General features: G+C 40.3%; 1 protein-coding gene across 1 annotated transcript in view; it reads left to right on the top strand.

Annotated features, from left to right (window-relative positions):
* Positions 1–22,949, top strand: part of FYB1 (FYN binding protein 1) — a 72,922-nt gene that overhangs the window by 7,271 nt on the left and 42,702 nt on the right. Inside the window, exon 2 of the mRNA XM_085326356.1 lies at positions 18,077–19,223. Coding sequence (XP_085182482.1) covers positions 18,077–19,223 — 1,147 coding nt within the window. The remainder of the gene's footprint in view (positions 1–18,076; positions 19,224–22,949) is intronic.

The following is a 22,949-nucleotide window of genomic DNA, read 5'->3' as shown; positions in this document are numbered from 1 at the left end:
CTTGCATGTGAGATTCAGCATCAACAGCAATATGAAAAATATGATTTTCCTCATGCACTTTAGCCCTTGGACCAGAACAGCTAGTAAAAGTAGAGGCTTGTCTGCCATGGCCTGTTGCCACAGTGATGAGACAATAAAACAAAACGGATCCTGCTGAATTAGGTTACACCTTCTCACTCCCATATATCCTACTAACCTGCAAATCCAAGTGCCTGCAAATAGAAGAACTGGAAAGGTACTGAATTTGCATGATYGAATTTAAGAAAGCAGCCATAACTTCTCTGTCTCTGAAGTAAGGCAGCATCCAGGCAGTGAGCAGACATAACAACATAACAGACATAGCAATAACATGGAGCATTGTCCTGAGTGATCAGGGGCTAGGGCATGACATATGAGGAGACAGAGAGAACTGGATATGTTCAGCCTGGAAAAGAAAAGGCAAAGGATGCCATTGATCTCTTCAAATATCTAATGGGAGGGTGTAGAGCAGATGGAGCCAGACTCTGCTCAGAGGTGCACATGGACAGGATGATAGGCAATGGAAACAAGTTGCAAAAAGGGAAATTCCAGTCAAACATATATATTTAAAAAAAATACAATGAGCAGACTCAAACACTAGTACAGATYGCCTACAGAGGCTGCAGCATCTCCATCCTTGCACATAGTCAAAACCTTATTGGAGAAGGCCTTGAGCAACTTGATGGAAGTTGGCTTGCTCTGAGCATAGTTAGACAAGATTACTTCCAGAGGCCCCTTCTCACCTAAATTATTTTGCGAGGTTAYGATATGTAAAATGAGTGGTTTGCCCGTTAGAGGTCAGTGTTGTGCAAGCACCGAGGAATGTCCACAAAGGAAAACATGCACACAATCATAGAGTTGTATGAATTAGTGTTCCCTGTTGTCTGAYGTCTGAAAGCTGAGATCAGGTTCACAATGGGAGAGGGGACACATGGCTGCTCATTTCTCAAGTTTCCTGGGTAGTAGGTGCTGAGCATGGGATAAAAAAGGACAGACTGAGGTAAGCAGAGTGGAAAAATCTTGGAAAAAGACTGAAGGCAACTGCTTCTGGGTAGAAGGAAGAAGTATTCTTTTGCAAAGAATTGTGAGTGTAGCACTTGGCTTCAGAATATGGGGTTTATGTGCACTCTCTGCATAAATTKATTAAGCCAATTGGACTTTTTCAGCAGATGGAAAACTGACCCACCAGAGCCTGGTTTTCTGCTGTGTTTGGCAGAGACATAGATGAACAGGCTGTTATTTAACTTAACTATCAATGTCGGTTTGTGGATTTATATCACAAGTTGATCAGCAGACTTTGTGACCAATCTACTATCGCTCATCCAAGGTTCAGGAGTCTGAATCCATGGGTAGTCAAAATAAACTTTTTCAAAAGCCTAAAGGATTGGATCATGGAAAGGAGGTAAAGTATTAGGTAAATCCTACTCAGTAGTCCTTAGGAAAATTTTTGCTGAAACATTCTTTTTAAAGCCATTTGGATTAAATTAGATTTTCGTTTTTAAACCTTATTGTCTTTGATCAGAACTCCATGAGGATATTCCTGAAGTTATTTTGTGTTTTGAACTGTAGGAGCATGAAGGATTTTGTTGTCATTTTGGTCAGATCATTATCACTGTTACTTATTTCAGGAATTTTACTAAACTAAGAAATCAGATGATTTTTTTAAAATTAAACTTTAACATTCCAGATTAAATCTGTCATCTGGAAAAATGTTTAATGTTTGACAATCCTCAAAAATGTGTCACACTARAAATTTCAGTAAATGCGAGATGATTATATGTAAGCAATCCTGAGGTTTGACCAGTTCTGTGCCTGGACAGATGATCCAGGAAGAGAAGTAACAGAAAGTACAAAAAGATCATATGGGAGACCTTGAGTCAGGGTACTAGCTGGGAGATAAGAAGGGAATAAAAATGTTCTGCATGTGCGTGGCACAGAAGTTATACACTATTTTGCTAGTTCTTTTTTAAAGAATCAAGCTAACCAACCTGAGACAGTACTCAATGAGTATGTTCCCACCTTCCATCTCTTCTGCTGCAACACTAGTTGAAGGACTATACACTCAATCATTCCTCTCAGGAAGTAATTCTCATCCACTGACTTTCTGTATTTTTAACAATTGCTCCATCCTGTAACTTCAACCATTAAAATGACCTAGATGAAAAAAGTACCCCTTTTCCAATGCTACAGTCCCTTTTTCTTTTCTCTTCCCTTTCCTCTGGAATATTTTTAATCTATGTCTTTTCAGTGATACTATTTATAGAACATTCTTCAACTTTTATAGCAGCAGAACTAAATGAGGAAAGGAACTTCTTACTCCATCTTTGCCATGAAAACCAGGCTCTGAAAATGCACCTTTTCAAACCACAGTGAAAAATAGCAGAGGCCCTTACACAGGATTCTAGCCTTATGGGGGAAACAGGATAAGAGTGTAATTATGCGGTGTCCTATGCACCACATCAACACTGTGAAAGTGTTACTTTCTCAGAAACTACAACTAGTCAAGGTGACTGAACACTGTAGACAGCATAGGCTCATTTTTTCTATTGTGAGTTTTCCACTGGCATGGTTAAACTGTTGACTTTTATAGTAGGAGTTGCAGAACCTGTGCATGAGTAGCAAATGGATGAATGATGATTTTAAAGTAAGCAAAAAGGGTCTGTAGCAGGAAAGAAAACATGCAAGGCCTACATGGGGGATTCCTTAACTCTATTTACATAGTGGCAGGACATAAAGTGTTGCTATCCTCCTTCTTTCACTCTCCTGTCATATACCTTCCCATCTACAATCCAGACCCTGATCCTAGGTCCACATCCTCCTACTGTAAACCTTGTATTACATACTAGCTAGGACACCAACCTGTTCCCCATCTCCTTACAACACACCTTTAACCCTACAAACAAGAATCCTAACTGCATCCTGTCACAACATTCCATTTCACTCTGCTTTGGCCTTGATCCTGCATTTTCAGGCAGTACTCAGGGTCTCTGCAGTGACTGAACTCATGGAGCAGGCTAGGAAACAAGCAACTAGCTGTCTAGTTGCACAGCTGATTGTTGGTAGCTGCATGCATGAAGGCTCTCTTCACCTATTTGCTAAGCACACTAATTGCCTGTGCAGAGGCACTTTATCCTGCAGTTCTGGTAGGGAGGAGATAGAGTTCAAGCAGAACTAACCACAAGCAAAGCTAAGGGTCACTGCTATGTCCGGTTTGGAAGTAGTTCCCACAGTGCCAATAGTACACATCGCTTTTCAGAAACTGCTCCATATGGGCTTGTACCACTTTCAGGCTTTGAGAGCAGAGAACCTATAGAGAAGTCTTTAAAGGCTGCTGAAGGACCAATCTGTGAAAGGTCTCAGCACCCTCCTTTGTCTAGCCGTCACAAACTAACTGGAGGTATTAGTATCAGCAATATTTTTCAAGAAGCTTCCCAATGYAAAGGACAAGAAACTGAAAAAGCTTGAAGAGAGATAGACAAAAATATCTAATGCTGGATTTACAACAACTGAAGTTGTGAAACACTGTGAAGATTAGTTCCTGCTGTGTGCAGTTCTTATCTGTTGAAAAGTTTACCATTAAATGATTAAGAATATAATAGAAATCTTTGTATATACTCCCCACAAGCAAGTACTACATTAGTGCCAAAAAGAGACATTACAAAATGATGTCAGAGATTAATGTCTTACCTACGTGAACACAGTGTTTGATGAGCTCTACATTGCAGCTCCTTATTGGACCCTTCTTGCATTAWTCCTAGCACACAGGCAGAAAAAAAAGAGCTCCAGGAGAGGGTCTTATTCTGGAAAGGAGAGAGTTTTCCTTTTTATCCAGCTCTTCAGTGAATCACAGGACTTGGATGAGAGAGGAACCGTATTTTCTGAAATCTGTTAATGGTACACAGATAAAAAACACACTCTTTAGCTGTGTGACTGGCTGCAAAAACTGACTTGACAAAATATACTAAGAAGGTATCATTGCAACACACAAAAATTTCTATTACATGATCTTAAAGTACATTGAGGTTTTTAACCTGACTTTTCCCTTCACATTTTAGTACATAAAAATACATGTAATACAGCATATATGGAAAGTGAAGTGTTAAAATCTGAGACCATGAGAAGAGACTCTAAAAATCATTAATAGCTACAATTATATTAAATAATATTAACTATCACAGAAGCACCACAAAAGGGTGCAGAGGCAGAATGGTGAAAGATTACTGGCAACTCAGAACTTAACCAGTTACCCCTTTCCCTGCTGCAGATGTTTTCAATTTTTCAGCTTTTTTAAAGGAAGTTTTTGTTACAAATACTTCCTTGAGAGGACCTGAAGTGCAGAATGATGTCAGCTGCACTTCATTAAAACATATTTTACTCTTAACTTTGTCAGGGATTGCTTGATTTATCAAAATCAATTATGAAAATCTGATTTTGTGATTTCTTTTAAACAACATTCTAAAGAAAAAGCCACCTGCCACTTCTGATACGACTTGACCAYTAAGTAGGTTTTTCACTTTTTTCACTTTTTAATCTAATGCTAAGGAAAAGACAGAACAACTCTTAGTAGGAAATCACAAGATGACATTAACAAGACTAAATTGTTAGATCTCAGACCTGAGATCTTTTCTTCAGAGGCTTAAGAAGATTTTCAAGGGCAAAGGCCCTTTGCTACCCAGATTCCATAGAGACACAAACATCAGCTGTGCGTGCTACGTGCCCAAGTGAGTCGGTGCAGAGTGAGAGCARGATCTTACCTGCAGCTGGGTAATTTTTAGGAAAGAAGGGGTTCTGTTTTGCGTCTCACCATGAAAAGCAGCTGAGATTTGAAGAACTGGCAGGGGTTTAACATGCAATGGGGTGAGAAAGGAGGGTGTGAAGTTTGGGTGTGAAAGCATGGGGAGCCCAGGGACCCCCCTTCCTTCCCACAGAGTTTGTGCAACTGCTGATGAGGAATTTGCATGTTCTTGCACACATTTGCTTTTTTCCCAGAGCAGGGCAGGAGGGCAGGACATATGGAGGAGAAAGGGAAGTCTTCTCTCTCTCTCACAAATGCTGTCTGTTCCTCTTGCTTTTCCACTTCTTCCTCCTCCTGGTATCAGCTGCTGGGGGGGGGGATGCTGAGGGGGAAGTCAGGCCAGTGGGTAACCCCCTGACTGCTTTCACAAGGGTGCATGTGGGAAAGAAACTGAAACTTTCTTTGAGAAAGCTGATTCCTCCCTATCTCCCCTTCCCCCCAGATCAAGCTTCCTCTCTTCTCTTCTCCTCAGACATAAGGCCATCGCTGACACAGCAGCTGCTGAAATGGCTGCCCCATGCAGGCCTGCCTGGAGAGACACCTCAGGGCCCCCCACCACACTAAGCCCCACACTCCCTGAGGGGGAGCTGCCGGCCAGCAGGACAGACCCCAGCTGCTAGTGCTCATTTCCCCCCACAAACTGCCGCCACCCTTTGACACTCCTCCTCACTYCCACTCACTCCAGTCTCTGCCATCTTCTCCCCCAGCTGCCTGACCCACACCTCTCACCAAGATGGCTGCCAGGACAGCAGCAGAGCCTTCCTTGCAGCCTAGTCTCTCAGGTTGGGAGCTGGCAGCGGTAAATACAGCCGTTACATGCACATCACCTGCTGTTTATCTCGTTAGATTGTCTAATTAAGCTGCTGCTGGCTGGCAGTGGCCCTTAGCAGGGCACAAGCTGTGGGGGTTTCCAGCCTGCAGTATGTGTTGGGGCTGGCAAAGGCAGCGCTAAGGGGAAGGGGTGACACCACTGCGGGACAAGCCCTGCGAGTCTGTGCGGGCCGGGTACCGAGCCTGCGCTTTCAGGAGCTGCGCCTGTGCACGTCAGGGCCACTGAGCACGATCAAGGAGGATCGGAGGATCTTCCCGTGTTTACAGGCAGTACAGCAAAGGCCCAATTTTCCCACTCTGTCTGCCTCAAGCTTTTTCCGCTGCCTCGCCACTTTCAATTCCAGCCGTGCTTCTGCTGCTAAACCCAGACTTGCCAAGCAAGGCATTAGCAAAAACTCTGAAGCTTTCAGTACAAGAAAGGCCTAATTCAAAAGCTGCTTAGCCTGAGCCCATGGCCTCAGCGAGCTCTGGGGATGGGGAAGAGGGGCAGCCCCGGGGCTGGGCAGCCGGGGCACGCGGAGGCGGTAGGGAAGGGTTTGGGCTCCGYGAGATGAGCTGGAGAGTGAAATGTGAGGGTTAATATCTGAGTGCAACTTTTGCATTCAGAGAAGAATTGCCTAAGATTTGGGACAACAGTTTACTGCTGTGGTCAAGTCACAAAAAACAGAATTCTGGCTTTTTTTTCCACACATAAGACTATTTTGCAATATAGGTGCTTTTTGTCAGCTGCAGATACTTGCTGTGTGGTCTGTGCTTTCTCAGGTGTGATTTATTACATTTCATATGTTCAGGTGGAATACCAGGAGCTTAACCTCTTATACACATTGCATGTAGAATGACTGTGATGCACACCAGGTTTTCCTTAGAGATAGAAATGCATCCTTTACCAAGCAAAAGGAAATCTAGTATAAAAAAATCTACATGGTGGAAACTTTTCTGCACCCTATATTCAGAAAAAAATATAAATATAGTAATAATATTCAACAGCTGTAAGATTTTAAAGGTTGAATTATGGCAATTTAAAAGAGAAACAGTATTGAATTGAGGAGTTTTCAGGGGACCTTGTGTGTCACCTGTCCACAAGTAATAACTAGAAAGCATTTCAGAAAAAGAATAAGATGATGTGCATAGCCCAGTTGTAGCTATGTATGTGAGAGTGCGTGTAGACATGACAAAATTCTATTAATTCCCTTATGACTGCATTAAATTTGTCAGAAATACTAAGAACACTTTGAAATGGTAGACTAATGGAAACGCAACAGCCCATATTTCAGGAAATCTAACCCTGTCTGCAAACACAAAGATAGCATAGACTATCCCTACAGGAAACGTTAGTTTTCATACTGGACTGTAGTAGTTGCAGGCAGAAGATCATGCCAGTGTTTAGGCATATTAAGTTTCTGCTGAAAATCAGGTATTTTCCAAAGTGGTTCTGTAACAAGATAGCTATTGTGGCCACCTGTCACAGAAGTTAGGTAGATGACACCTTTCCCCTGAACTGCTGTCTTGAAGGAGTGGCACAGCAACTCTAAGCAGGTAAATTAACTCTTTCTCTTTGTCTTGTCCCTTGAAGAGGTGGGAATGCTTGAAATGTTATATCCCTGAGTGGAATGAAACCAGAAAGACTATAGTGTGCTGAGTGTAAATACATACAAATAGATTATCAGTTGAAAAATACATCATTTCTGCTTCCGCTCCTACTCTACCACTAGGAGGCAAAAGTACTATGGCAGTGAGAAGAGGAGGGAACAGGAAGAGAAGCTTAAGAGAAAAACTGAACTAAAATGGACTTTCTCTTGCTTGAGAACTCCATATGTTTGCATTTATTGTATATTACACACACAGTAACACTTCTGTTATAAAAAGGATTCTGTCAAACTTGCTTTAATGCACCTGCCCAATGGTGCTCTCTCATGTACTTTTTTTCTTATGTTTTAGGTATTACCTGCCCCATCCAATCATTTCTTTATTTTTCTTTCCTCACTCTTTATTTGCCACTAAGTCCGTTATGCTGTCTTGCCTGTTTTGGGATTATTCAGTAGAGTAGGGTTAATGAAACGAATCTATTTTAATATAACATGGAAAGAAAAAGTTTTTTCAGCTGTATCATTTCACTCCTCCAGTTCATGCTACCTCCTTGTGTGATACCAATACAGCTATGCAGGTAACAGGAGCCAAGCTATATTCTTCAGCTAGGACTGAATTTCAAACCCCAAGGTGTTCAGATGAGACTACCTGGTATCTCAGACTGTTTCAGAGCATAGGATGATACCAGTCCATGAAAGATCCCTTAAAAAAATGGAGTAGCACTTACTGCAATGTAAGTCAGTGAAGCCATTTCCCACTCTTTTTCTCTATTTTTGACAGATTTATTTCTGAAGCAGTTACTTTTCCCCAAGGTATGTGGAAATAGAGAGCTGAATAAATGGCCTCATACAAAAAGAACCCAGAACCTGAGGCTGCAGTGATAAATGTTGCACATGGGAATACTAGCAAACCATTGTTATACTGAGATCTAAATGTCTTTTTTTTGATCTGTGTAGAATCTGGCACGGCATTATTACACACAAGATGACAAGATGGCATTATCATTGTTGACATTTTGTGTTGGAATATATAATCTTGTGTATTTTGGTTTTGGGGAAGGTTAGGGTTCGGGATGGGTGTTTTTTTTTTTTCCTATGAAAAATGCCAAATATATATATATATATATATATATATATATATATTTGTAGGCTGTTTCCATGCTTGCAGGTCTTGTCTTTATAATATTAATTCCTTCAAATTCTTTATTCTTCTGAAAATAGCTAATTCTCCAAATTACTCACTAACATCCTCCACAGAACTAAGTGGAAAAAAACAAAGAAGATCTGGGAAGTTGTACCTGCAAGTGTGAAATGCAGCATATGGTAGACATTGCAAATGGGCAACTTTCAGAGCAGTTTCACAGTATAAACTGTTATTTCCATTGTGTTTGTTTAGATTTATATTCTTGGCAGCATTCTACCAATTAGGGATATATTTATTTCTGTGATGAAAGAGAAGACAAGCATTCAGAGTTGCAATGAGCAGCCTGCTCTTTGATCCTTGAATAATTTGCCTAGTGCTGATACTATGTGCAAACCCTTGCAACAGTGTTTACCAGTGCAGAATGATTATATGGTTTTAGCTAGCACTGTAAAACAGTGGAGGAGACTGCCAACTGAAATAGCAACAGTCACAAAGTCTAATTTCTCCTTAAGATTAATGATAAATGCTTCATCATTAATGTTGTTTATTTCCACAGAAAATATGATTTCAAAAATGAAATACAATATATAGCAGAATGAATAGCATAAAGCTATTGTAACAAATGCCATAAGGAAGGATTGGTTGGAGATGAGAAGGTTGGGGGTAGCCTTGGCTGCACCCAACCATGACAAGGTGGAGTTCAGCTTCCTGTGAGAAGGAAGCAAGGCAATAAGTAGGATTGCAACCTTGGACTTCAGGAGAGTGGACTTTGGCCTCTTCAGGGACCTCTTTGGAGGAACCCCATGGGTTAGGGCCTGAGAAGGAAGGGGGGGGGGTCCAAGAGAGCTGGTTAATATTTAAGCGTCAATTCCTCCAAGTTTAAGAGCAGTACATCCTTATGAGTAAGAAGTAAAGCAAAGGGGGCAGGAGACCTGCAAAGATGAGCAAGGAGCTACTGGAAAAACTCAAGCAGAACAAGAAAGTACACAGAATGTAGGAGAGAGGACAGGCCACTTGGGAGGAATAAAAGGACAATGCCAGAGTATGCAGGGATGTGATGAGGAAGGCTAAGGCCCATTTGGAATTAAATCTGGAAAGGGATGTCAAGAACAACAAGAAGAGCTTCTTCAAATTCATCAGGAGCAAAAGGAAGACTAGGGAAAATATAGGCCCGCTGCTGAATGGGGTGGGGGCCCTGGTGACAAAGGATACAGAGAAGGCAGAGTTACTGAATRCCTTCTTTGCTTCAGTCTTTACTGCTAAGACTGGTCCTCAGGAATCCCAGAGCCTGGAGACAAGAGTGAAAGACTGGAGAAAGGAAGATGTTCCCTTTGTCAAGGCAGACGGGTTAGAGATCATTTAGGCAAATTTGACACCCACAAATCCATGGTCCTGATGGGATGCACCCACGAATGCTGAAGGAGCTGATGGATGATATCGCTAGGCCACACACTATCATCTTTGAAAGGTCATGGAGAACAGGAGAGGTGCCTGAGGACTAGAAGAAAGCCAGCGTCACTCTAGTCTTCAAAAAGGGCAAGAAAGAGGACCCAGGAAATTACTGGCCAGTCAGTCTCACCTCTGTCCCTGGAAAGGTGATGGAACAGCTCATCCTGGRTGCCATCTTTAAGTATATGGAGGAAAAGAAAGTGATCAGGAGTAGTCAGCATGGACTCACCAAGGGGAAATCATACTTAAMCAATCTGACAGCCTTCTCTGATGGAATGACTGGCTAGGTGATGAGGGGAGAGCAGTGGATGTTGTCTCCCTTGACTTCAGCAAGGCTTTTGACACTGTCAAAAGCCGTAACATCCTAGGCAAGCTCAGGAAGTGCAGGTTAGATGAGTGGACAGTGAGGTGGGTTGAGAACTGGCTGAAAGGCAGAGCTCAGAGGGTCGTCATCAGTGGTGTGGAGTCTAGTTGGAGGCCTGTGGCTAGTGGAGTTCCCCGGGGCTCAGTACTGGGTCCCATCCTGTTCAACTTCATCAGTGACCTGGAGGAAGGGACAGAGTGCCTCCTCAGCGAGTTTGCTGATGAGACCAAGCTGGGAAGARTGGCTGATACTATGCTGCCATTCAGGGAGACCTAGGCTGGAGAGTTGGGCAGAGAGGAACCTCATGAAATTCCACACAGGCAAGTGCAGAGTCCTGCAGCCTAGGGAGAAATAACCCCATGCACCTGTACAAGCTGGGGGCTGACCTTCTGGAGAGCAGCTCTGCAGAGAAGGACCTGGGAGTGCTGSTGGGTGACAAGTGYACCATGAGCCAGCAATGTGCCCTTGTGGCCAAGAAGGCCAATGGTCTCCTGGGSYGCATTAGKAAGASTRTTGCCAGCAGGTGGAGGGAGGTGATCCTGCCCCTCTCCTCAGCCCTGGGGAGGCCTCATCTYGAGGACTGTGTSCRGTTCTRGGCTCCCCRGKACAAGAGAGACATGGAGCTACTGGAGAGAGCCCTGCGTAGGACTAGGAAGATGATCAGAGGGCTGAAGCACCTGCCCTATGAGGARCAGCTGTGAGAGCTGGGCCTSTTCAGCCTGGGGAAGAGAAGGCTGAGGGGGGATCTTATCAATGTGTACAAGTACCTGAAGGGAGGCTGTCWAGTGGATAGGGCTAGACTCTTTTTAGTGGTGCCCAGTGACAGGACAAGAGGCAATGGGTACAAATGAAACACAGGAAGTTCCATCTGAACATGAGGAAAAACCTCTTTACTGTGAGGGTGACAGAGCACTGGAACAAGTTGCACAGAGAGGCTATGGAGTCTCTTTCTCTGGAGATATTCAAAACCCACTTGGATGTGATCCTGTGCAACGTGTTGAATGTGACCCTGCTAGAGCAGGGAGGTTGGACTAGATGATCTCCAGAGGTCCCTTCCAACCTCAACCATTTTGTGATTCTGTGAACTTTAGTGAGCTGAGGATTCTGCCTTTGTGGTTTGGATTTATCTTCAGCTCAAATATAGGTTTAAAGCTCATTGTGAAACCTATTTTCTCAATGTTGATTTTCCTATCCTGTATCATCCTTAAAGTCTTTGACTTGTATAATGTACTCAGAAGCAAAAAGATATAAGAAATGTATAATCATTGTTTCAAAAAAAATTGGCCAGCAGAATCTCTTGTGATCCTAATAGAAATTTCAGGAGCAAACAAACATTTTAGATGATGTCTTTAGCTGATGAAGGGGTAAGCTGTGATTCTTGGCAGTAGCAGTGGACTAGAGTTGATGACCCAAGAGGTCAACTCCTGTCTTTATGCTTGGAATTACCACCAGCATTTCACTAACCCTTATTCTGTAAAGATGCAAGCTTGTATGCACCACTGTAACTTCATAATACTCTGCAATGTGGGGTAAATGCTCACTTTGCTTTTGGATATGACATGGTAAATATTGTTGACGGCAGCAGCAAAGCAGTCTGAACGCATTTTAGTTCCCTTTTCTCCCACCACTTCTTGCCTAATATCCTGAGGAGAGCAGTTTTCTTTACTAATCTTGGTAATGAAACCCACAAGCAGCATTCTGATGCAAACCCTTGCTGAGAAATGGAGCTCTTAGCAAACAGATCAAACTGTTAAGGTGATAAACTACTGGATTGTCTCACTGAAGGAGTCAATTTATTTCCACCTTTATCCAAATATTGGAGAGCTTTGAGGAATCCAAGTAAGTTTTTGTACCTATTTGTTTTGGAAATAAAATACAAAATTCCAGGAGAATCTATAATCAGTATAAGGTGTTACATATAACCTTATATATGTGGAAATTTTAATTGTAGATTTTACTTGCAATTAGTTGTAGAGCTGAAAAGATGATAACATATGGCAATACAAAGTTGACAAAATGGCCTATTCTCTCTCATAATAGTGTGTTTGGTTCTGAGAAATTTTACTAAGAGCATTTTAAAAAATAACAGGAATGCTATCTCCAGAGGCAACTTCTAGTGTTTCCTTTTCTATTATTTGTGATTGGTTCATTGCTAGGTGGGGTATTTTTTTAATTTAGTCTAGATTGGAAGATCAGCTTAAGTATGTATTCTACTTGTAATGGGTCATGGAAGATATTTTCCTTTCCAGCCAGTAGTCAGAATGGTACATAATGGCTAAAAACTGCACAAAATTTCTTTTAAAATCATGTAGGATCTTGAATTGCTAAAAATAACAGTAGGAACTTTTGAGTAGCAGGAACTTAAGCTTTTCTTGCTTTAGAACTCAGACATTACATTAGCTTTAGTAGAATAACTAGAGTAAAATGAAAGATGTTCATAGGGCAGTCACTGTACATCCTGTATACATGAGTAGGGCTCTGAGTAAAGAGGCATCTGTATGCTTCATTCCTTGGCAGACTTTCTAGGAAATTTACAGTAGTCTGAAATCTGTTGATCAGTGTATAAAAAGAAATAATTTTAAAAACCCAAACATTAAATATTGTGAAACTGTGTGCTTGTGCTAAACCAAGTTGATAAAAAATTATCAAAATCCTTTTTCAGAAGGGATATTATTTAACCTGGTTCTACTGGACATAGGATCTTGGTGGAAAACAGCAGCTCACAGGCTTCAGCTGCTGAAGAATGTGGTGCCAACAGTAGGTAGTTTTTCTGGTTTTGAAATAGGCAAGTACTAGAAAGAAGGAAGGAAAGTGAGAATTTGTGCTGGAGTTATCAGAATGTAAGATGGAGAGATGAGATGATCACGTGTGGATAGATTCTTTTTGGCCTGGTGCATTGGCTGTGGCAACAATAGTTTGAGATCAAGCTGGGATGTCATCTGACTGTCCTGGTCTCCGTGTGACCTGGGCAGAATGAACTCTATTGTCCTATCATATTGCTGCAATGTGATGTAGTCGGTCTTACGGTAAAAGATGCAAAAAAAAGAGCAGTGACAGGAGAGAGAAAACAGGTGTAAAGGATGATGCAAAGGAAAAGATAAAGCTTGAAGAGTGATCATACTGGAGCACTACACTAATTTTGACAATCACATATCCTCACAAATATGCTTGTTTCATCTTACTGGTATTGGAGATATATTTATAAAGGCATTCTCAGGACAAAATAGAATCTGTTGCTTTCTTCATGGAATCCTTTAGAGTTCTGTCCATCTTCTCCATCCCTGAAATCTGTCTTTAAAAATCCCAGAGAGCAGAGGGTGGAATAGCTTGTTTCTTCATTATTTAGTATCTGGTGAGTGCTCATTTCTCTGGCATATCAACCATTTTGTCAGCAAGTCTTTTTGTTTGGGCAGATGCTGTCTTTCTGTCTTCTTTTCATACTTTTCCTACCTACGTTCATGGTACGGAGTATTGCAACGTTTGAGCTCCACTTTTCAAATGCTGAAAGCACACTCAGAGGGAGTCTTATTTAACTGGTGGTTATAACTAGACTAAAGGGCAAGAAAAGCAATTTGGAAATCACTTATCTCTTCTCAAAACAAAAAAGTGTAGACTAATAATAATTCTAAAGTGTCTCTGTCTGGAAAAGGAAACAGTCAAGCAAAAATTTATCATGAATTCGAAAACGTATAGTATCTTCTGTACGCAGCCGAACTCCTTCAAATCTATAAATGTCAACAGAAGCTAAATAAGGCCTCTRTGTTGCAAAATAATTTTCAGATCTGTATTTTTCTATAACATTCAATTGTAGTTTTCCTTGACTTTTCTTTGCAGTTCCTTATTTTCAAACTCTTTTCAGTTGTCCCATGTGACGGGACAAGAGGCAATGGGCAGAAATTGAAGCACAGGAAGTTCCGCCTGAACGTGAGGGGGAATTTCTTCACTGCAAGGGTGATGGAGCACTGGCACAGGTTGCCCAGGGAGGTTGTGGAGTCTCCTTCTCTGGAGATATTCAAGGCCCGCCTGGATGCAACCCTGTCTAACAGGCTCTAGRWGACCCTGCTAGAGCAGGGAGGTTGGACTAGATGATCTCCAGAGGTCTCTTCCAACCATACTTATCCTATGATTCTATGATTTATCTTGTCCCTTACTTAGAGCTCAGTTTCTTCAGTGGTTACCAGCTACTGTGGATCTTTTGCTGTCACAGAATTCATGAGCATACATTTCTACTGAAAAATATAGTTTTTTAATCTTTCTTTCATTAGTTTCTAGCAAACTTACCAAGTTCTTTTTTCTTTGCAAGATTCTGAGTTTTTAAAAGGACTGTATAGACCCYGTTACTTGGGACTAGAAAGGAAAAAGTTTACAGGTGAGAAGCAAAAAGATTTTTTTTTCCTTCATAAATCAGGTCTGCATGTATTTTTGTACAATTATACATTTCTTGTACAGTCAACAGTTACGTATCTTTCATTTGCTTAATATTTGCTTAAACATTTACTTAAAGGATTGCATGCATAATGTCTGCTGTTCCTTTGATTGATCCAGTGTTGCTGTTTGTTTGAAGTTGATGTGAAATGTGTGTGAAGTTGATGTGAAATGGTATTTTCACTATACTGAGACTGGAAAGTAAATAATGAAAGTATATTTGTGCCATTTTTTTTTCTAATCAGACTGCTAGTAGAGACTGAAATATTCACAGTAAATTCAGGAAAAACAGAGTTGGCACCTTTTTATTTCTTGTTCTCTTTATACTGTGCTTCTATACAAAAATGTGCACCTATACTGAAAATAAAGAACTACAGTTGTTTACACTGAAGTTTAAGATCTAGTCCTGGAAGAATTTTGCACAACTGTATCCTGGTATCTGTGTGGGGCCTTGTTAAAGGCAATAGGAGTCTGAGAAAGGACTGTGTAGACAAATGTCCTAGCTGAATTTATGGCTTGAGAATCAAAAACTGGATATTGTTCTAGATTTGAGCAAACACATTTGAATAATGTAACTATCTCATCTCAAAGTAAATATTGTGCACCTTGTGTGCTGTCTCCAGTTCACAACAGGAGCTGAAAGGCCAAAAATATTTTGCTTTGAGTTTCCCAATAGACTGCAAACAGGAAGTTCAGAAAATAACCCAACCGGTTATTGCATGAGACACTTCTGTCCAACAGGCACTTCACCTTTAGGTGAAAAGGGTAGAGGTTAACTTAATCTAACTTCGTAATCTTTTCAAGTTCCCATTTCATGAGCTACAACCTCTTGTTTGTGCTAACAGAATAGGTAATTGCTATCCCTTCTGGGAAAGGAAACAGAAAGAGTGGGCATCATTCTATGAGCAGAGCCGTGAATACAAGATTCTCTTTTTCCCAGTTCCCCATCTGTCTGCATGGCCAGAAGGTTGGGCATTAGAATCCACAACATGGTTCCTAATATAAAGCAAGCCTGTTAAAAGAGGAATTGATGACATACATAAAAGTGAAATGGAAAGATTTCACAGATTTTCCTACTCTCTTAATTGTTATCCTTACTTACTACTCATTATGAGTAAATGAGAGAGGATACACTGTTCATTGTAAGCCTTGCACATCCCCACTACCTATGCTTTTTACTCCTGAAAGAACTTGTACATCTGCATGGCTTGGGAAAGGTTTGAGGTCTGTTCACACTGCTGGGAAAAAGATTAATTAAAAGAAATACACTGACTTCAGTAGGTCTTAGAGAAAGTAAGCTGTATTAACATGGTTAATTGTTTAATGCATTTGAAAGCATGTATTGATGTAATTGGTGTTGCTGTTGCAAAAATGTAGAAGACTGCTCAGAAACCACAGGTCATAACAAGAACAGTTTTCTTCAAAGCTCCAAACTTCTATTAGGGCTATTTGTTGAATGTATCTTGTCCAGAAGCTTCACATTACTGTAGTTTAACACAGTAAATTATCTTAAATTTCATCTGGAACAGGGAACAAAAGAATCAATTTATTCCTATAACTTATGAAATAAATGTGCCCAAGTTGGCCAAGCAGCTGATCAGATTGTCATTTACAAGTCCTGAAGACTTTAAGCACTGAGGGGAAGTGTTAATATTCCTGATGATTTAGATTGTTACATAACTTAAAAAGAAAAAATAACGTATTAGAACGAGTCAAGAGAGATCAGAGCAAGAAAGATTTGTTTTTCTTTTTGGCACTGCAGTTAGCTTAACTTTCTGTTTAGGTGGGTAAAAGCAATGCTTTTGAAGTATCATGCGGGAAATCTTGAATGACTGATGATACACACATCTCTGCAGTGTGTGTGTGTGTGTACCAGGCAGCAGTAGATAGCTTAAATCTGATAATCTCCATAGTAAATGTGAACTTCCTCCCTTCCCTACATGAGCAAAAGAGAGCAATTTGGTGCTCTAGGGAGAGGTTTCGTGTATGGCACTTCTTTTGGCTGCCTTTATTATAAGTAACTCTGTAGTACAATACACGATTTGGAGTGACTGAATTTGCTGGTGATACTGAAAGAATAGCAATTTTTTTTAAAAAAGACATAAAAGTCAGAGGTAAAACTATTCTTACAGGGCAAACAGTTCACGTAATGTAGTACAATCAAACAAAAGGCAAAGAGCTGACAACCCCAATTCAGAAGCTCATGTGAATGAAGTTAAAATTGGTATATGACTGAATGTGCACTGTCACTGACCTCGTGCCCTGCACTACCAAGTGAATACACAGGTCTTCCTTCTATCTCCCAAAGCTTTTGTTCAGCCCTTTCCTTATTGTGCTTTGTAGTGATAGTCTTTTGCTTTTAAACAAATGATTCAAAGCTCTTCCTAGTTATATCATACCTGTTTTATATAATCMAACTTAAATTTGACCCCYACATCCAAAACAAATCCTACTTAACYGACGTTGTGAACTGTATATGTCAGYATATTTGCTGACACCCTAGCTGCTGCTGGCTGCTGGGAAAGCAGTCCTGCTRCTGAGGGACCTCAGAACCCAAAAGTGGCCCTGGTCCAGCACAGTGGGGCCTGTTCCCTTCCCTTGGCCCTGATTTTCATTGGACKTTGAAGTAATTGTACCAAACATAAACTATATTGCTCTCTGATTATATTAAAGACTGATCTTGAAAAGTATTGAAGAGAGCTGACCAAATAAAACACTTTAAAATGAAGCTGTGTTTCACCCCCTTAGAGTTTTTCACCTTTTTTCTCTCTCTTTATCCAAGAAGTTAAATGTTTTTGACAGTGCCTGGGTTTATTGATTGTCCTTTCTTCCAGCTATACTCCATATATTTTCTGTCTACCAATGCATGATTTTCAGATTCAAAATGGAGAAGAGAAAAAAGGACAAAAGAGGGGGAGGTAAGGAAGAGCAGGGAAGAAAACTGCTGAGAAGGGAAAGGAAAACTGAGCCCCCCTCCCAAACCAGAAGACTTTGTTTTCATAAAGGAACTTTCAGTTCTCCAGAGAGTGGGCAGAAATAACAGTAGTCTGCTATACAATCCAGGTTTCAACCCAGTCTATGCTTCTCACTTCAGGTGAGAGGACAGGTATTTTTAAGGATACCTTATTTTTAAAGTAATAGCTATTTATAATATATTTAACAAGTGCCAGTTCCCAATTCCACAAATAAACAGAAATATGATATACACAAAAGGAGCTGAATGACCACCCTCTAAAAGCAGTACCTGCACTGAAAAGATTTAAAAAATTTTATAACCACAGTAAGGATCTAACAAAATACTCAGCTTCTTTAGCCCTACAGGAAGATGTGCTACAATATCTCCACAGCCAATCAGTAATACYGTGAGCCTCAAACCAGGAAACCCTTTAAAGTACAGTATGTGTGAAGACTGCAACTGAGACTTTCTCATTGCTACTGTTTCTTTTTGTTCTTTATGATCACAGGATGGCAAGGCAGATGTGAAGGCACTCATGGCGAAATTTAATGCAGGTAACAGCCCCACAGAGGGTGTTTCTGGAAGCAGCCGRCCCTTCAAAGTCCCAGGACAACCCATCCATTCAGGATTACAGGCAAGGAAAGCGGCACTTGAGAAATTTGCAAGTCAAGGAAATGCAGCTTCTCCGTCAGGACCCAGTACCTTTCACAAGCCTGTTCATTCTAAGCCTCCTCTGGGRGTCAAGCCTCCAGTTGATGATAAAGCAGAAAAGGATCCTAAGCCCCCATATTTGAAACCAGTGACACAAAGATTTGGTGTTCAGCTTCAGGCAACTAACAGAGAAAATGATGGAAAAGCTGGATGCCCTAAGACACCCATCAAATGCAGTGACTTGGCAAAAGAAGAGCCAAAGCCTTTGTATCCAAAACCTCCAGGGAACAAGTTCCTTAATTCTGCTCCTCAAGAGAAAGAAAAAAAGCCTTTGGGACCTAAATCAAATTTGAATTTTGCATCACAAGAGAATGAGCCAACAGTATTTCCAAAAGTAGCTGGAGTTAAGGAAAAGTTCCTAGCTGCAAAACAAGAAAATGAGCCCAAGCCTCCTTTCTCTAAACCACCTCTGGCACAGAAACCTTCTGTAAACCATGAAGTTTCCCATAATGAAGACACTTCTAATAGAAATGCTTTTCTGCATAAAGGACTATCAAGCCCAAGACCAAAAATAAACTCACTTATAGCAGCACAGGAAACAGATGAAGATAGTAACAATGCTGCAGAAGCAGCAGGCTGTCATTTTTCAAATATGGCTCTGAAACCTACTGGCAATTGGTCCAGCTCATCTCAAGTCACCCCCAAAACTATGGAGGAAAAACCTGAAGAAAAGGGAGCAGGTGCCGCCAAGAATATCTTTCTCAACAAAATCAGTCAGGAAGATTCTGGTTCATCCCCCTCCAAGTTCCTTAAGACAAACAGTGCGTTTGCTGCAGGAAAGTTAATGGGTAGGTCTGAAGAAAAAGAGGATGGAGACAAGAACTTGGCRGCCCCTAAGCGGAAGGCTTTGCCCGCGTTGTTCACACTGGGCCAGCCTCCACAGAAGCCCAGTAGACCCCCGAATGTGGACCTGGAAAGGTTCAGGAAGAGCAGCACACAAGACAGTAAGTCTTCTCTGTTGTTTTCTTGGGAATTTGGGATTTTTACCCATTTAGTACTGTAGTCATTTAATGTGAAATCCTCCCTTCTGTCCAGAAATAACACATGATCTCTACGTCAGACAAATCCCCTTTAAAGCTGTGACCTATGCTTGTGTGTCTTCTGCACAGGAAAGAAATTAAAATCATATTCTCCCTCCCACAACAATGTAGAGTGTAGGGGCAATGGTTTCTGTATTTGGTTTGTTTTTTATTGAAAAGTAATTAGATGTGGCTGTAACTTACGTCAAACAGCTTAAATATTTCTCTTTACAGATATTTAAGTTCTGACCTCCAATAAATGAGATGTTAATATACTGTGACCTATTCTCGAAAGTAACCTCCTGGACACAGCTTGATCGCTATATAAATGATATACTACAACATGTAGTAACCACACCTTTTTTTTCCTTTGCTTTTGACAATGATTAACCGCAATGTGCGCTTATAAAATGCTACATTTTAAAGTATATCTAGACAGTTGAATACTACACAAAGCTACAGAATCAAATGTTCCACATGCTCCACATGGAGCTGCTTGGATTTTAAAATCAGATCTCAATCCAGAATCTATAGAGTTTGTACACTTAGTGTTTCTGTGAGATTTACATGATTTCAGCAGTTTGTAGCAGCTGAAGCTCTGTTTTGCTATTTTTATGAAGAAGCAAGCCTCTGAACTTTCTGATGGTTGTAATCTAGGCATGAATGTTAAAGCTTGTGACTAAGTTTACTTAAAAATTGACTGTGTGTGTGTGTGTGTGAGAGAGAGAGAGAGAGAGAGAGGAGAGATTCTTTAACATATTTGATATATTTGGGAGTGTTTATTTACTTGTAGAAAATCTCATTACAGTAATGCACATTTCTGTAAACAAAAGATACTGCTTTGCCTCCACTTCTTCAAAGAGTCTGCTTCAAAACATGCTTTTCACCACATAAGATCAGTTGTAACAAATATATAAATTGTTTCTGGGGCAAAAAGATGTCACCAAAAATCTGAGGCCATAATTTAGAGATGTAATTTACTAAAGTTATAATCAGAAATTTGATGTCAGTTCCTAAAAGGAGAGATGAGTTTTTTCAAAGGTTCTTGATGTCCTTAATTTTCCTATAAACCATATGGATTTAAAAATTTTGAGTTAAGGTTCCTCCCTTCCCCACAAAGTATTTTAAGCATTCTTTGATTTTAAAATCAACTACCCTTATCTCTTAGCTGCAGTGGGTGATTTCAGGAGCCACACTTCTAATACAAGCTTTGCAGTAGCTGATAATTTCAACTACTTTGAAAGAGGCTTTCTCTTTTTTTTTTTTTTTTTTTTTTTTTTTTTTTTTTTTCTTTCGTGTCAGGCCCTGGGAACAATGATTACGTAAGAAACATGATCACATTTTTAGATCAAAGTTCTAAACTATATAGGTCCAAAGGAAAGTGTTTTTGATCTGAGTGCATCTTAGAGAAACAAGGACAAAAAAAATTATTACTGTGTTATATTTAGTTGATGGGTTGTTTTATAATGCATTGAGCTGAGGAGCTATTTCATCTAAAGTAGAGAATATATTCAGTCCTTACATTTATTTTTAGCTCAAGTTATTTTAACCACCATTAAGTCCTGCAACAAATTGCACCAGGTGATACACAGAAGTAAATAATTTGTGATAATGAAGGATGTTTCACATTAGCTTCCATGATCTCCTTTAAGAATCTCTCTTAGATGTAATTAGATCAGATTTGAACTCTTTAATTTTCAATATAGTCAATGAATGAGGGAGATGCCMAGTGATGTGATTCGAAGTGTGTAAGTTAGATGGAGTTGATAACAGATGCTCTGAATAACCCCACGCTATTCATGTGCAATACTTCAGGTACATCAATGAAACTTAATTGATATGAAGTTTGTCCTTGTGTTTTGCTTATTCAGAATATAACATTGCATGGGCTCCTGTAGTTTACAGTGCACCAACAAATGGCCTTCTGGAGAAAGAAGACATTAAAAGGGATTCTGACCAGATAGAATGGATCAGAGATGAGTGTCTCTAACGACAAAATAGCACACTAAAAACTCAGAGTATGCATAAACTTTATATTCTGTTATTTGCTACTTAAAAGTTAATAGTATATCAGTAACCTAAAATGTACTTTGTTGTCAGCTGGTGCATTCTGGTTTTCCTGAGTCATTCTACATTTATGAAAATGTTCTGACAAATTCATGACCAGGGCCAAATCCTCAAATGTTGTAAATCTGTGCATCTCTTTAAAAGAGCTTTGTTGATTTACAACAGTCTGAGCAGCTGTCCCTTCTCCATAGAGCACTGTTTAGCACGACTGGCTTTACTCCAGTGCCCAGGACAATCTTAAAATGGACAGAAAGCATTTTCAGCAAATGACACCAGAGACTGTGAAAAATAGTCCCAGAGATTAAACAAAAACAATAACAACTTTACTAGCTAGAACTTCCAGAAGCCCTGATCAAAGCTCAAAAAMACTCCTAACTGTAATTAATTACAAAATGATGGTGCTTGTATTATTTTTTACTAAGAGAAAGATGAGCTTATTTTTTCTGGTTCCYATGCAGTTATTGTCTCAATGCATCTTTTCATCCTGTTTTCTTTAAAATTGAGGGTTAGAAATGTATATTCTAGGCACTTAAAATGAAGACTGAGGTTGTCGTGTGAATAGGGCTATAAGAATAATACCGGAACTATTGCCAGAAGGAGACTCTCAAGTGGTCCCTAACCAGCATGAGTGGAGCCACAGCCTGGATGAGTCACCCTGCCAACGAGGGCCTGAGGACGGAGCTGCCCGTGCCGCGGCACAAGCTGTTCGCAGCACCTGTCRCAGACTGCAGGCCTGACTGAGTAGAATGGATAGAGCAGCCGTGGTCTTCTCTGCCTCACTCTCTTCTGGTCAGGGCAAGACGGAAAGATTTAGAAAACACATGGATGTGAAGCTGTTTCTATTGGCCCTGAATTTTTAGCCTTCCCCTGTAAAGTCTACAAGGTAGCCTTGATGTTGTGTTTGGCTTCAATTAATGCAGATCATTTTTGTGTCCAGAACTCTATGTATAACGTTTTTGGTGGATAAACCAGGTTTCTAAAACAAATCCTAAACAACTAGTTTTCAAGTTGACAAAGTGTTATTCATTGCTGTTGGATTTCTTGGAACGTTAGACCTGAATGACAAACCTACCTGCTCTGGAAAGAACAGACAGTTCAACTGAATTGCTTTCTTTTTCTTTTNTTTTTTTTTTTTTTTTTTTTTTTTTTTTAACTGTCATTTCAAGAATCAAAGTCGTGTCAGGAAGATGCCACCCCCACAGCACAAGATCTTTCTGCTCATTACTTTGTCTTCATAAACAGTAGCTTATCATAGTTATTTTATTTTCTACTGTGATTCAGATGCCAAGTAACAGGAAGAACAAGCAATGGGAATGGCTTTGTGATTCAGCAAGGCATTTGAGATTTGAAGTATTTATTAATTTATTTATTTCCTGATCTGTGCTACGACAAAAGTCAGGCTTTGTGGTGTCCCTTGTGAAGAGAAAAGCTCTACACAAGGTAGTTCTACTTATGTTAGGGGCATATGCCTGGGATACAAAAAACCTTGTACTGCCTTATTTGAACCAAGAGTTTAAACCTTCTCAGAAGTACCAGATCAGTCCTTTTTTGTTTGTTATCCTTTCCCACTGAAGCTGCTTTACT

Source organism: Rhea americana, unplaced genomic scaffold (genome assembly GCF_003343005.1).
Source record: "Rhea americana isolate MKP2758 unplaced genomic scaffold, rheAme1 scaffold_13, whole genome shotgun sequence".
Lineage (NCBI taxonomy): Eukaryota > Metazoa > Chordata > Aves > Rheiformes > Rheidae > Rhea > Rhea americana.
This window is presented reverse-complemented; position numbering and strand designations above follow the sequence as displayed.